Source organism: Glandiceps talaboti, chromosome 7, assembly GCF_964340395.1.
Source record: "Glandiceps talaboti chromosome 7, keGlaTala1.1, whole genome shotgun sequence".
NCBI lineage: Eukaryota > Metazoa > Hemichordata > Enteropneusta > Spengelidae > Glandiceps > Glandiceps talaboti.
The window spans coordinates 15,652,034-15,665,607 of record NC_135555.1 but is presented as its reverse complement, the minus strand read 5'-3'; the positions used below and the strand labels follow the sequence as shown (position 1 = coordinate 15,665,607).

At 34.0% G+C, this 13,574-nt stretch overlaps 1 protein-coding gene across 1 annotated transcript in view; it reads left to right on the top strand.

The window, feature by feature from the left end:
• LOC144437694 (importin-4-like) overlaps positions 1-13,574 on the top strand; it is a 54,992-nt gene that overhangs the window by 22,338 nt on the left and 19,080 nt on the right. The window contains exon 18 of the mRNA XM_078126698.1: positions 9,924-10,117. Within this exon, the coding sequence (XP_077982824.1) occupies positions 9,924-10,117 (194 nt within the window). The remainder of the gene's footprint in view (positions 1-9,923; positions 10,118-13,574) is intronic.

The following is a 13,574-nucleotide window of genomic DNA, read 5'->3' as shown; positions in this document are numbered from 1 at the left end:
CATGATGTAGGTTTATTCATGACAACCAAGTGTCATTACAAATCCAGGTGGCAGGTGTAAGTGTTTGCAGTACTGTATTCAGGTTGATAGATTCTACTCTGTACTGTGACAAGGTAGTTATTTAGTCAGATTGAAGTGTACAGTTAGTTGTACCATGGCAGCTTTCATCCTTGGAAATGTCCACACCAAGGCTGCTCAATCAGTCAATTGATTGATCGATTAATCAGTCAGCCAATCAATCAATCAATCAATCAATCAATCAATCAATATATTAATCAATCAATAAACAATCAATAAATTAATCAGTCAATCAGTTAATCAATTGATTAATCAGTTAGTTAATCAATTTATTAATCATCAATCAATAAATCAGTCAATCAATTAATCAATCACTTGATTGATCAATCAGTCAAGATATTAATAACTCAGTCAATCAATCTGTCTGTCTGTCTGTCTGTCTGTTTGTCTGTCTGTCAGTCTGTCTGTTTGTCTGTCTGTCTGTCTCTGTCTGTCTCTGTCTGTCTGCCAGTCATTCAGTCAATCAATCAATCAATCAATCAATCAATCAATCAATCAATCAATCAATCAATCAATCAATCAATCAGTCTATCAATAAATCAACAAATCACTCAATGAACCAATCAATCAATCAATCAATCAATGAAGTGATCAATCTATCAATCAATTGCATGACAAAAGGGCTTGTACAGAATAATTGATAGTTGAAAGTTGCAGTTTCCTTCTGAATCCCATCATTAATTTTGTGCAGTTAGGGGGATGTCCTCATCAAAAAGATACAACAAAAGCCATTAGACTTGAAATGAAATATTGTATGGCTCTATACAATTCTTATTCAACACTGCTCCTTTTTCATTACCTGGACAAGAATCTTACAGACATTGTTACATTTTCCCATTTTGCAAGAACTATCGTTATCTCAGCAGCTCATCACTAAATCATATTACATTTTGTTATATTGGAACAATAAAAATTATTGAGCCATTGTTTAGCCAGATTTAACAATGTTAAAATACAAAATTAATAAGTCAAATGATAAAAATGTAGCAATGTTTAAAAGTAAGAGTTCTGTCAATCAAGACAGTAAACTAGATAGAAATTTTAAGGTATTTGTTGAGCCACACAATGAAATGTAGCAATGTTAGTAAGATTACTGTTCAGCCAGACCAGACGATAAAATGTAGCAATTTTGAAATTTTTGTTGAGCCAGATGATAAAATGTGGCAATGTTCTTGAGATTTCTGTCAGGCCAGACAATAAAATGTAGCGAGTTCAGTAGATCTTTGTCCTGCTGTGTTATAAATTGCATCAATTTTAAGATATTTGTTGAGCATGACAAGAAAATGTAGCAATTTCAGTAGGAACTTTGTCAAGTCAGAAAATAATTTGTTTCAACACAACTGACTGCCACAGTAAAAACAGTTTAGCATGTATCTGTAGACGGTCTATGATATTCTCTTATAAACATTCATTAATAAGGTAAAGAAGAAAAATATGCCCTCCAACAATTTAGGCAAGTTGAGTTTTCGCCATATGTTATGAAAGTTAATGAATTTTGAAAAATTAATGAAATACGTACAAAAAAGAATTAACCTGAATAACCAGATATATGAATCAGCTGAAATACATCCCTGGAGTATAAAATACCTGATAGTATAAATCAGAAATGATGAATATGTTTTCACTGTTTTTTTTATTTGAAAACGATGTTTACAGTTTGAAACTTGGAGTTGAATTCCCTAAGGACGGTAAGACTGAACTATATATATTACATGTACTCTGGGAATTGAGTCTTCAGTTTACTAACTTAAAGATAGACACAAACTAAAACTATTGTCTGCTACATGTTGATAAAGCTGTTGAATGGTTGTTGGTTTACCGGTAATTATAGTCTCAGTATGGAGGCATCTCTGAAAACTAGTTTATTTAGAGTTCCATGAACTTGCAGTGTTGTTTCTGGACTTCCAATGTTTACACTATCTTGATCACAGGGTGATTAGAATCACACAACAGAGGAATCACTATGCAGTGACATTGCTGTTGTATATTTTGTCACAGTGACTATAGTTCAGTATTTGAGTCATGGTTTTAACTTGTTAGAGTTCATAGGTCATAGATCATAAGGTCAGAAGTGAAAGTTCATGAATTCATTTGACAGTGGGTAAACTTTTGAACATTACTTTTTATGTGTTTCCAATATTCCAAAGACATTGATTCTTGTATTTTCTTTTGTCACTATGTACTATGTACATCTACTTTACGTATTTATGGCATACTGGTTTTAGGTTAAGAGTTCATAGGTCAGAGTTCATATAGTCAGAAGTGAGAGTTCATTGCTTTCTTTGATAATGTAAAATTTTGAAAAACAACATTTTATACGTTTGCATTATTGCATGACATTTGTTTTGATTATTTCTTTTCACTACATTGCGGTTTATTTCATGATTTTTGTTAAGTTCATTGGTAGGTCAGAGTTGATGAGTTCAAAGGTCAGAGTTCACGAGTTCATTTGACAGTTTGTGTAAACTTTTGAACACAACTGTTTATGTTGTTCATTCTTCATTACTTTTTCATAAGATTTGAGATATTCATAATTCTGTAGATGAGTTCACAGGTCAGTCAGAGTTCATCAGTTCAGAGGTCAAGAGTTCATGGATTCATTTGAATATTTGTATACACATTGTTGAAAGAATCTCTCCTTTTTCCACAGCTACTGTGGTAACCAAGGTAACATATCCTAGGTAAAAATAACCAACTTAACACTCGCAAAGAAAATATCATTCATTATCATGATCATGTTTTATTAAAATCATTGACAAAATTACATTAAGTTAATAACTTTCAATGAAATATGACAATTCAATTTCAAAATCAGATATTTTAATATTTCCATAAATTTCCATAAAAATCATACAGCCCAATCAAGTGATTTCATGTATAGCAAACAATTGTGTCCTCATTTGCATATCATTTGCATGTAGATATGCAATAATGTTTTTAGTATTGCACTGCAAATACCACTACCGTAGTATGCGGATGCACCAGTGCAAGTAATCTCGGGTACATAATAATAACAAGTACTTAATGTTTGGTATCCTCAAAACATAGGATTAATGGTAAAAGAAATACAATTCTTACGTCAAAATTCTCTGAGACTCCTTATTGGTTTGTCAAAATAGATTCACATTATTACGTGTTTCCTCAAATGTCTTTTGTGGTACAAAATAAAAGCATTTCTAATCCTAGTCTACTTCAATCTATCGTTATGCTAATTCTCGTCAAAGCCCGTTCAGCCACGTGACCGTATAATGGTCCTACCACCAATGCATTACACAATGTACTGTAAACCTAGAAGTTCTTGATAAAGTTTCATTTTCACTTTAATGAATATTTCACGAGACAACTTAGACCTGAAAATAAATTGTCCATAAAATGTTTATAGTATTTACGTAACTAGTACATGAGGCTTAGAAATTTGTAAAACATTACTCTTTGAGAGACGGCAAAAATATGTACATTTACATTATTCAACACTTGTACAATGGTGATACTGCGACTGCATCTATATTCTTATTCTGTACATATTTTTTCTTAAAATCTCTTATTAATATTATAGTTTATGGTTCAATATTACAATAAGAATAACACAAATGATGTTGCTTTGACTGTCTCCTTGAACTGTTCCAATACTTCCAGATCTATGTATGACATTATGGAAAATTCATTCCAGTCCTTTAGTATTCTACATGTAGGTAAGACAAAAACTGACACTGTATGAGTCACTGTTTAGTCTTGTATACCATTCACCATGATGATTATGTTGGCTTTTGGTTGATTTACTTCACAGTTTGATGTACAGTACTCGGTGTTATAATGGCAATGTGGTGATTTATTATCTAATGCTCACACAAGATTACTCTCATCTCTTTGGTAATGTCAGCTCAATGCAGTCTGTTGTCAAAATCACACTGTCTAGAAATCAGCTACTCTATTGACCCTTGCACCTGATCTCAGTGCAACTTTTAATTTCTTCCAAAACAGTCTCTGACCCATTGCATTGTTTGACCATTTGATGTAGCCCTTTGTTGTCAACATTTTCCGCAGAACTCTGGGCATTACATCATCAGGGATTTCTTCCAATAAAACTAAAATAAGAAGATCTTTCTTCTGTCGAAATAAATGATCTTGAGCCATTCTCATCTCAAAATAACACCACTCACTTTGTGCAAAGCCAGGTGACAATATCAACATGGTTTTTTGACTAGTCTCTATGCTGTCTAGAATGTTGTCAAAAATGTCATTCCCGCCAAGAAAGTCACGCTCATGAATACAGAGTTTGAAATTAGGTGGATCGACGTTTTCTAAATTCTGAACTAATTGTTGCATAACCCAAGGTCTGTCGTGTTGATTGTAGACAACAAATGCATCATATTTCTTGTTGAGTGGCTGTTCCTCGTCTTCATTGACTTGGAGCTGATAACCACCCAGTTTGAGTTTAACTAGAAACACTCCGTAACGTGTATACCAACGGAAACGGACGCAGAGTATTATAACTATAGCTACAAAAATGAAGAAACTGGTAATAGGTAGTGCGACAATGAGGGCCATGTTCTTGCATTCCCATCCAAAGTTCAAAGTTAGTAGAGATGTTCTCTCCACTTCTATAGGTGTCACACAAGTATACTCCTGAAAATATACTGAGTTCATAGCTAATTTGACCATTTTGTCATTTTCTAGCCAGTCAACAAATTTCTCCATAGTACATTTTAAGCAGTCAAACGGATTTTTTCCCAAGTCTAAAACTCTCAGCTTCGGAAGTGAATATAAAATGTCTACATCTATGTGCTGTATTTGATGTGATCGGAGTACTAATGACTTCAGATTCTTTAAGTTTTTGAGTACATCCACAGATTTCAAACCATCAGATGAGGAAGTAATTTTTATTGTTAGTGTTTCAAGATTAGGAAATGATTTCAAAAGGGAAGTCATGTCTTCTGTAGTACCATTCCAATTGTCTGTATCTAAATATAGATCAGTGACTGACTGAAATGGTTGTGTGCTTGATCCAGAATATTGGAGACCAAAAACAGTAATATTAAGTATTTTCAAATTTGATAAATTTGCTTTTTGTATAAGACCAATATCTAAAACTGTATGGTTGTGAAGTCTGTTGGTTATCACAAGGTTTTGTAGGAGGGGAGTGTCTTCTGAAGAAAGGTGGTGTACACTTTCAGGACTGAGAAACAATTCTGTGAGCTTTTTCAAATTTTTGAAGGGTGATGTACTGGTATTTGAAATATTGACTTGCCCTTCAACATGCATGTAAATATTTTCAATGTGCAAAACTTTCAGTGATTTCAAACTGGAAAAGACTGAATTAGGAAGATTTCGTAAGCTGTTGAAGGAGAGGTCTAAGTTTTCTAGTGTTGACAAAGAACTGAATGTGTCTTGATGAATTGACGTTAGTGAATTGTGTGAGAGGTTCAGTGCTATCAAAGACAGAGAACTAAAAGTATCTGGATGAACTGAAAGCATAACATTGTTAGAGAGGTCCAACACTCTTAGAGAGTCAAGTGTTGTTAATAGGTGTTGGGGCGGCGTTCCTATAAATGCACCCTCTGTCACACGAAGATGTGTCAAACGTGATAAATTTCTGATAAAAAACATGAAATCCTCCCACCCCGTTGGGAAAACATGATTTCCATATATTGAAAGTGAAGTTAGATTTGTTAATAGTAGTGAGTATGCAGGATAAACGTTTGATGGAATATCCACAGTAGCTGATGTATTAGGCAGGCATGTCTGATAGTAGATATTAGAAAATAAGGCTAGTGTAGTTTCATGTACTAAAGATGCAAGCTTTGCTATGTCCAATTCTTCAAGTTCAATGATATCTGAAGTTCGAGGTGTCAACAGTTCTTGGGAATCGTCAACTATTATACTGCAATTTCTCAAGTATGTGCGCCATTTCAATCCATCCCAAGCAACCCCTACCAGATCAAGTTTACGTACATATCTCAACTTGCGTAAAATAGGAGGGGTAAGCTCAAATCTCTGAATTCCCGAGAGGCGCAGCTCCTGTAGAAAAGTAAAACTTTCAAGCTCTGTATTCTCCATTGTATTAACACCAATATAACAGTTTGCTAGTGACAGCTTCCTAAGATTTGGAAAGCTTCGTAAATTGATGGTACAATTGTTGTTAAACTCGTTACCCTCAATGTTTATTGTCTCAATTTTCATCAGTGGTTGCAGAGCTTCACTTGGAAAGCAAGACAGTTCATTGAATTCTATGTGTAATTCTTGTAAATTGGTCAGTCCAATGAACCAGGAAGAAGACAATCTAGTAAACTTGTTATTAGAAATGTCCAACAATTTCAAACTGTTCAGATTCAAAAATGTTCCCTCTTGAAATTTTTCTAGCCTATTGCCACTCAGGTCCAGTATTTGAAGTTTTGATAGCCCTCTGAAAGCTGTAGCATCAATTTCTACAATGGCATTGTCATGAAAATCAGCAAGTTTCAATGAATGCATGCCATTCAGGGAGTCAGAACCAATGCTGTTGATATGGTTTTCTGAGATTGTTAGTTCCTGCAGTGTCTTAAGATATCCCATTGCATTTGGTGTTAGTTGGGAAATAGAGTTATGTGACAGATCTAGATGGGTTGCAAAGTGTGGCAACTTATCCGGTATTTGTTCCAAGTCTCTCCATACACAGTCTACATGAGTGTTATTAAATACCTTACATCTTGGATGTACTGCAGTCACTGGAAGCTGACAAGTTAACAGGAGACAAATAGACATGTGAACACATCCCAACAGACCCTTCACCTTCATATTGGAGTACACCATCATTCTTTCTTTAACTGGTAGTTTGGTAAATGTGTAGAATTTGTTAACAGTTGATTCTTGATCCAAACTTGTTGGTTTATGACTTTTTCTTCGTTAGTGTCTGTGTTACACCTTGTTGTGCCTTTCTCACTGCAAGTCTAAGAATGACTGTACAAATAAACACACCAGTATATTCAAGTAGGTATTTGCACTCTTTCAAAGGCACTAAAATTGGATTATTTGCATATCAATGTTGTCTTGACATTATTGTGACTTTCACTTCTGCTTCTCGCTGAACACCTAGACTATTTTCATTGTAAAGTACTTCCCTTTTTATTGTACTTCCGTCTTACCTTATGGAAAATCCAGAACTTTAAATCACAGACACAATGTAAGTTAATTGAGGTCATTATTTGTATTACAATGGCATGATTTCTTTATCTATGTACAGTATTTTCCCTCAACTTTGTCATGATTTTCGTCAAATTGAATGTATCTCAAAGACCTGTAACACCTTCTGTACTTGCATATTAAGGACAAAGAATGGAGAATTTTTGGGGACCCCTTTTTTTTCTCTGACAGTTATTTTCATTACAGATGACAGTTGATATGTAAAGAAAACATTGCCTGGATCAACAAAATTCATACTAATCTTGTAATATATTGTTTTGCATGAGCTAAGATTAGCTTATCAGAATGCCCCCAAATCATATACATTGTAACAAAGTATACATTTTCAGGCATGTCAGTGGATTAAAATGGAGAACATAATTGTACAATTTTTGTCAAGCCAGATAATAAAATGTAGCAATATTAGTGAGATATTTGTATAGCCAGAGGATAAAATGTAGCAATATTAGTATGATTTTTGTTTAGCCAGATGATAAAATGTAGCAATGCTATTAAGATATTTGTCTGGCCAGACAATAATATATGGCAGTGGCACCATTTGAGATTTCTGTTAAGCTAGACAATAAAATGTAACAGGCGAGTGTTCATAAGATTTTTTGTCAAGCCAGACATTTTCTTTCGAGCTTATCTGGCTTATATCGTATATCAAGAGGATACTCCCAATTACTTGTAGGAATGAGGCCTTGGTGCCCTTGATACTTTGTTTAACAAGAACACTGATCCACAACAAACTGATACACTAGCTTTATTGATCAGCTGGTCAAATTCATGTGGGTATGTTGTATGTTTACAGCTCATGTAAAATAAATGACCCAGTTGTATTGAAGTCAGTGAACTGTGTATAGTTTTTTGAACAGCTGCATTGTTAAAGGTTATCACTGTCTATCGCACTCAGAGTTTCACTGGATGATACAAAACATTACTGTCTGACAAATATGACACCGCTTAAATCCATCAATTTATGACAGCTCAGTACGATCTGGGGTCATTGTAAGGTCGTCGTTTAATTACTCATATTATATTAGTAGACTGGAAATGTCAAGGTCGAAATGTTGAGAAGTTTTTATAATAGAATAGTGAGCTAGTGTTCAGACTAATATAGGAAGTAATAGGGTATTTTTATAGTCCTTGCATGAAAATAATAATAATACTAATAAAGCAAATTTTATAATGTGCCTGTTCTCTGAAGAGCTTCAGGTGCAAAAAAATCAAGTTATTACAAACACTTGTATCCTCAATGTAAAGGCTACGGTATATCAGCATTGGAATTACGAGAAGCAAATAGCAGTGCTCAGGCTATACTGTTTATTCAACATGTTTTCTTTTTTCGCAAACATTTATTCACAAATTTTCCTTCCTGCAAAATGAAATGTAAGTGAAAAGTTGAAAACATGCATAATTGTAAAAAAAAAAAAAATCAATTTCACATTTTATGTTTTTTATATATATATTTTACATCTTCCTATTTCCTGTTGTACAAGTTCTTCCTGGTTCTTTGACATGGATATTTACACAAAAGACTTATGTTACAATGACATAGAAAAAAAAGAAGAACTTCTTGTTTGGATTTTCTGCGTGCGTGCATGTATCTATTCATAGATGTGAAATTTACATAGAACAGGTAAATTCATTTCGCATCAAAAATTTGATTTTTATTGCAACTTAAGTCCACAAAACCAATATTATACATATTTTACCTCAATATTTTCTTTCAAATTCGTCTTTTTGTTTTATTCCCATATTTAAAAAAAAAAATACAAAAAATTAAGAAAAAACACTCGGAAATGATGATTTAATTACAAAGACAACATATTTGTAATTTTTCATATTAAGTATACATACCCCAGTCTATACAATGCGTTATCGCCATCATTTCAAACATACAGGGTCTTATTACCTGATGAAATTGTCAAACAAATTAAGCTTAAAGGGGCAGACGCTCAGTTTATACATTGTATGTATTTTTGCTGCATCTTTTAAAAGGTGCTCGGAGTAGCGCACTTATTGAAGCACACTTACAGCTAAAATGGTGTAGGCTTGGTGTTTCACTCAGACATGTAACATGACATTTATTATACACACCCTCAGATAACCTGTAATGCAAAATAAACAATTAACATAAATAGGTTGCGTACACAGTGGGGATGTAGAAGTAGTCAAATTGAAATGTTGATTTTCAGTTTTTATTGCGTCAGACTATCTGTTGTTAGTTACTATTTCAGTCTAGAGTTGAAATATGTCTATCTTTGTGTTATGTCCCATGAGGTAATCACCATGCCAACATCATTTTAGCTGTAATCACCATTTCTAATTGAGTCAACTAAAAGCTATAAACAAACTGATAAAGGATGATAAAAATGGTTCTCTAAGCCTCACATACATACTTGCTCTAAAGTACTAATTTAAAAATACTAAAATAAAAAGAACAGTAACTGCCATAAATAGTAGCCTGAGTGACAGATTTGTTGAGAATTAAAAAAAAAAATTGCTTTTGTCACACCATTTTAGACAAACTGTCCTAACCAGAAACAATTATTTTTTTTTCCTTTTTGGCCTAACTCAGAATTTTAAATACAGTCACTTTTCCCTGCATGCAAACAATTTTTATTTATTCAGCAATTCCATCCTTAGCTTGATGCCACACATCCATTTCATTTTATTTTCAGCTCTCAACAAACTCATCCTCGACACCATGCCGAGCTTTATTGAAATCATCAACACGGATGCAGACAGAACAGTTGTCATGGCAACCTTGGAGACAACAAATGAGATGCTGAAAGTGATAGGAGGATTAGTGGTTGCGGATGAAAATCATTTAAATGCCTTGACAACCAGCGTCAGGAACGTTCTACAGAGAAAGGTATGCTGTTATTTTTCTGATATTAAATTCATTGTTTTCATGCCAGCGAGCGTCTGCAGTTTATCTTACGAGTCAAATGACGTCGGCATCAAAATAAGAACAGACGTGTGCATATCACTGGAAGGGATAAACGTTGATAAGTAAAGTATTCATATTTCACAACATGTCAAAATAAAGATAAGAGTGGAAAATACAAATCATTCTTATCCGAGACTCCCTGTCACTTTGCCAATTCAAGTTTATACCTATCTAGAAAATGGATGGCGGAGTAGCAAAATGTGAACCGACAACACAATTTGCTCTGCATAACACCGTAATTGCATCGAAACCGTTGCCTATAATTTGCCTTATCTGTTATGTATGAATGAATAGCTTTCTATTTGCCTTTATTAGAGTTTCGGTTTTGCCGATGTCCTTTATATGTACTTTATATGCAAATCACTCACTGAGTGATGTCATACACTGAATGGCTGTCTGCCGCAAATCCATTCCATCAAGTCTGGTAAATGTAGAATATATAAAAAAAACACTCAGAATAATTTCAAATTGAGACAAGAATCGGAAAGGGATTTATGATAAACTTTAAAAAGAAATTATCGAAAAGTGGAAGCCATCAAGGTTGTGGTATGTTGAGTGTAAAGTACTAGTATTCATTTTATGTCAATATTTCCATTTCCTGTCCAATTTACTAATGGCACTGTGTTGATTTTAACAACAATTTACACTTTTTGTATAATAGCTTTCCCATGTGCTCGAGCTGATATTACTGTGTAGTTATTATCACTAGCACTGACCTAACGTGTTGAGGGTTATACTTCTAATCTCCATAGTGGATGCAGTTCTTGCTGTGGCACACTGATCTCAGAACACCATGTAACAATGTACACTTTTGTATAGCTTTCCTATATGCTCAAACTGAAAGTACTTGGTTATAACTCAATAAATTGCAGAAGATTAATAAATGTGTAAATGTATTAACAATAACAAACTTGTACACATTTTTTTTTTTGGCTTTTTGGCTTTTTGCTATGTCTTGGTCTCTATTGTTTCACATTGATTTCCCAAGTAGGAAGCCATTTTTTTTCTTCTTTTATTTATAAACGAAAAATCCAAAAATAAATAGCAAACCCTATGTCCATATGGCCATTTTTAGTGAAATGCAATATTTATAATATTATACAGTTCCACACAACCAGGCTCATAATATTTGCCCAAGTACAGTATTATCGTAACATATGCTACTTGTTCTTATAGCAGATTGTGAGGTTATGGATTTCCATGTACATAATTATTAATATTATTTAACCCTTTCAGGACTAGAAACTTTCCCACCAAAATTTTTGAACAAAAATTCTTGTTTCTCTGTAATTTTTGGAAAAAGATCAACTTTATTTTAGATCAGAATTCAAGAAATATTACTTCCCAATGAAGTAATATTCTTAAATTTTAGAAAATGTTCTTACAATCAAGTTTCTATTTATTCCAATGTCGTCTCTAGGAATGAAAGGTTTTACGAGCTGACATCTCAGTACCATGGTCGCATTTTAAAACAATATTTCATGTATTCATTGAAATGTACATACATTTGTATATGTAGTACAGTTGTGGTTTATGTTGATTTGTGCATTGATATTAATATCACATCTTCATAATGCGTTCAATTTGGTAGGTTTATGCAATGTGCAATCACAATCATGGCAACAGCAAGTTTTTGGTCTACTCGTAAACTGTGTTACAACATCATATATTTTGTGAGAATGAATGTTCATGGACCCTGGTAATGAAATTTCTACTCACAGAGTGAAAAAATTTTCTTGGAAGCCCACATTTTTACTGACATCTCCTCGGCATCATCAGGGGTGTACTACAATGGGTTGTTTGTCACGTGTCTCAGAAGATACACATGAAATGAGATTGATGAGTGAAACAGCTGGGATCTCCATCCCTGCATCCCGGTTTATGGGTGGGCTTCCTTTGATGAATACATATGGGATGCAGGAATGGAGATCTCAGTTGTTTCTCTCAAGCTCATTTCATGTGTCTCTTCTAAAGACACATGACAAAAGAGCCCATTGTAGTTCACCCCTGATGACGCTGACAAGATGTTGGTGAACATTTGGGTTTCGTTCTCAAGAAACATTTTGACTCTATGAGTAGAAATTTCATTACTAATGATTTATTTGTTTACCTCACTGCTATATCTATCTATCAAATAATACCAGCTAATCTCCATACGGATATCACAGCTGGGGGCAGGGATACACATAAAACCTAGTATAATATTTATGGAGTTTAGCCTTGAAAGTATCAGTGTCCTGAATGGCTTTCATATCATGGTTTAGGGAGTTCTAATCCCTAATAGTTTTAGGTAAGATACTGTGTTGATAGACTTGGTGTCTAAACTCAAGGTGCTTGAAATGGCCTCTTCTACCCAGTGCTAGAAGATCAGTATCTCTAGTGAATGCCATCTTATTTACAATTTGGAACAGTAGTATCCGCCTTACATTTAGACGCCTATCTGCTAATGGTTCCCAATTCAAACTCTGTAACATATTTGTGACACTGGATCTCCTACACAAAACACAAAATGAGCACCCCATCACTGGATCTCTTTAATTCTTGCAATATCCTTTACTATTAAAGTATGGATATCAAAATGGGGGCAGAATATTCTAAGATAGAACAACACATTGATATGTACATGTATGCTGTTTCACGTAACTTTGGTGGACAGTTACGACGGTTTCTCATAAATAAGCCCAGGGTATGACTTGCTTTGTCATAGATGTCACAGTTAAATAGTGTATCAGTTTGTAGAATAACACTGCAATATCTAATTCTTCAGATGAAATCACATTGTTATGATAAAGGAAAATGTTCAGATCTGGTCATGTCCCTGTAAAGATAAAATACAATGTATAATCAGCGCATTGCATACGTTAGGTGACTAGTCACTTTCTCCCTCACACCATACTGTATACCTCACAGTTATTGTCATAATCCTTACACCCACCTGAATTAATACAATACAGAATCAATCCGAATTGATTCAGTTAAAATCAGTTCAAAATCAGTTTCTGTCCCCACAATATAAGCAATGGATTGAAATCAATTCACATTTTCTTTGGATCAGTTTTAAACCAATTTACTTTGAATCAATTCAAAAACAATGCCCTGAGTTCGTTTCAAACTGCTTGAACCTGAAGTGGTTCAAACTCATTTTAGTGCATGTGGGGACAGGAGAACTAAATTCATTTTCGAACCGGTTCAAAATTTCACACGGGGGACAAGATCTTACAACCTAGTCTCATAATTAATATAAAACATATCTAAGAGAAATCCTATAGCTTGCAGCACCTTGCTTAAAGAGTGCATGCTTTTTGATTCCACATTGAAATATTAATAATGCAATGTACTTTTTCATACATGGAGAAGAGATAATGGTTTGATTACCAAA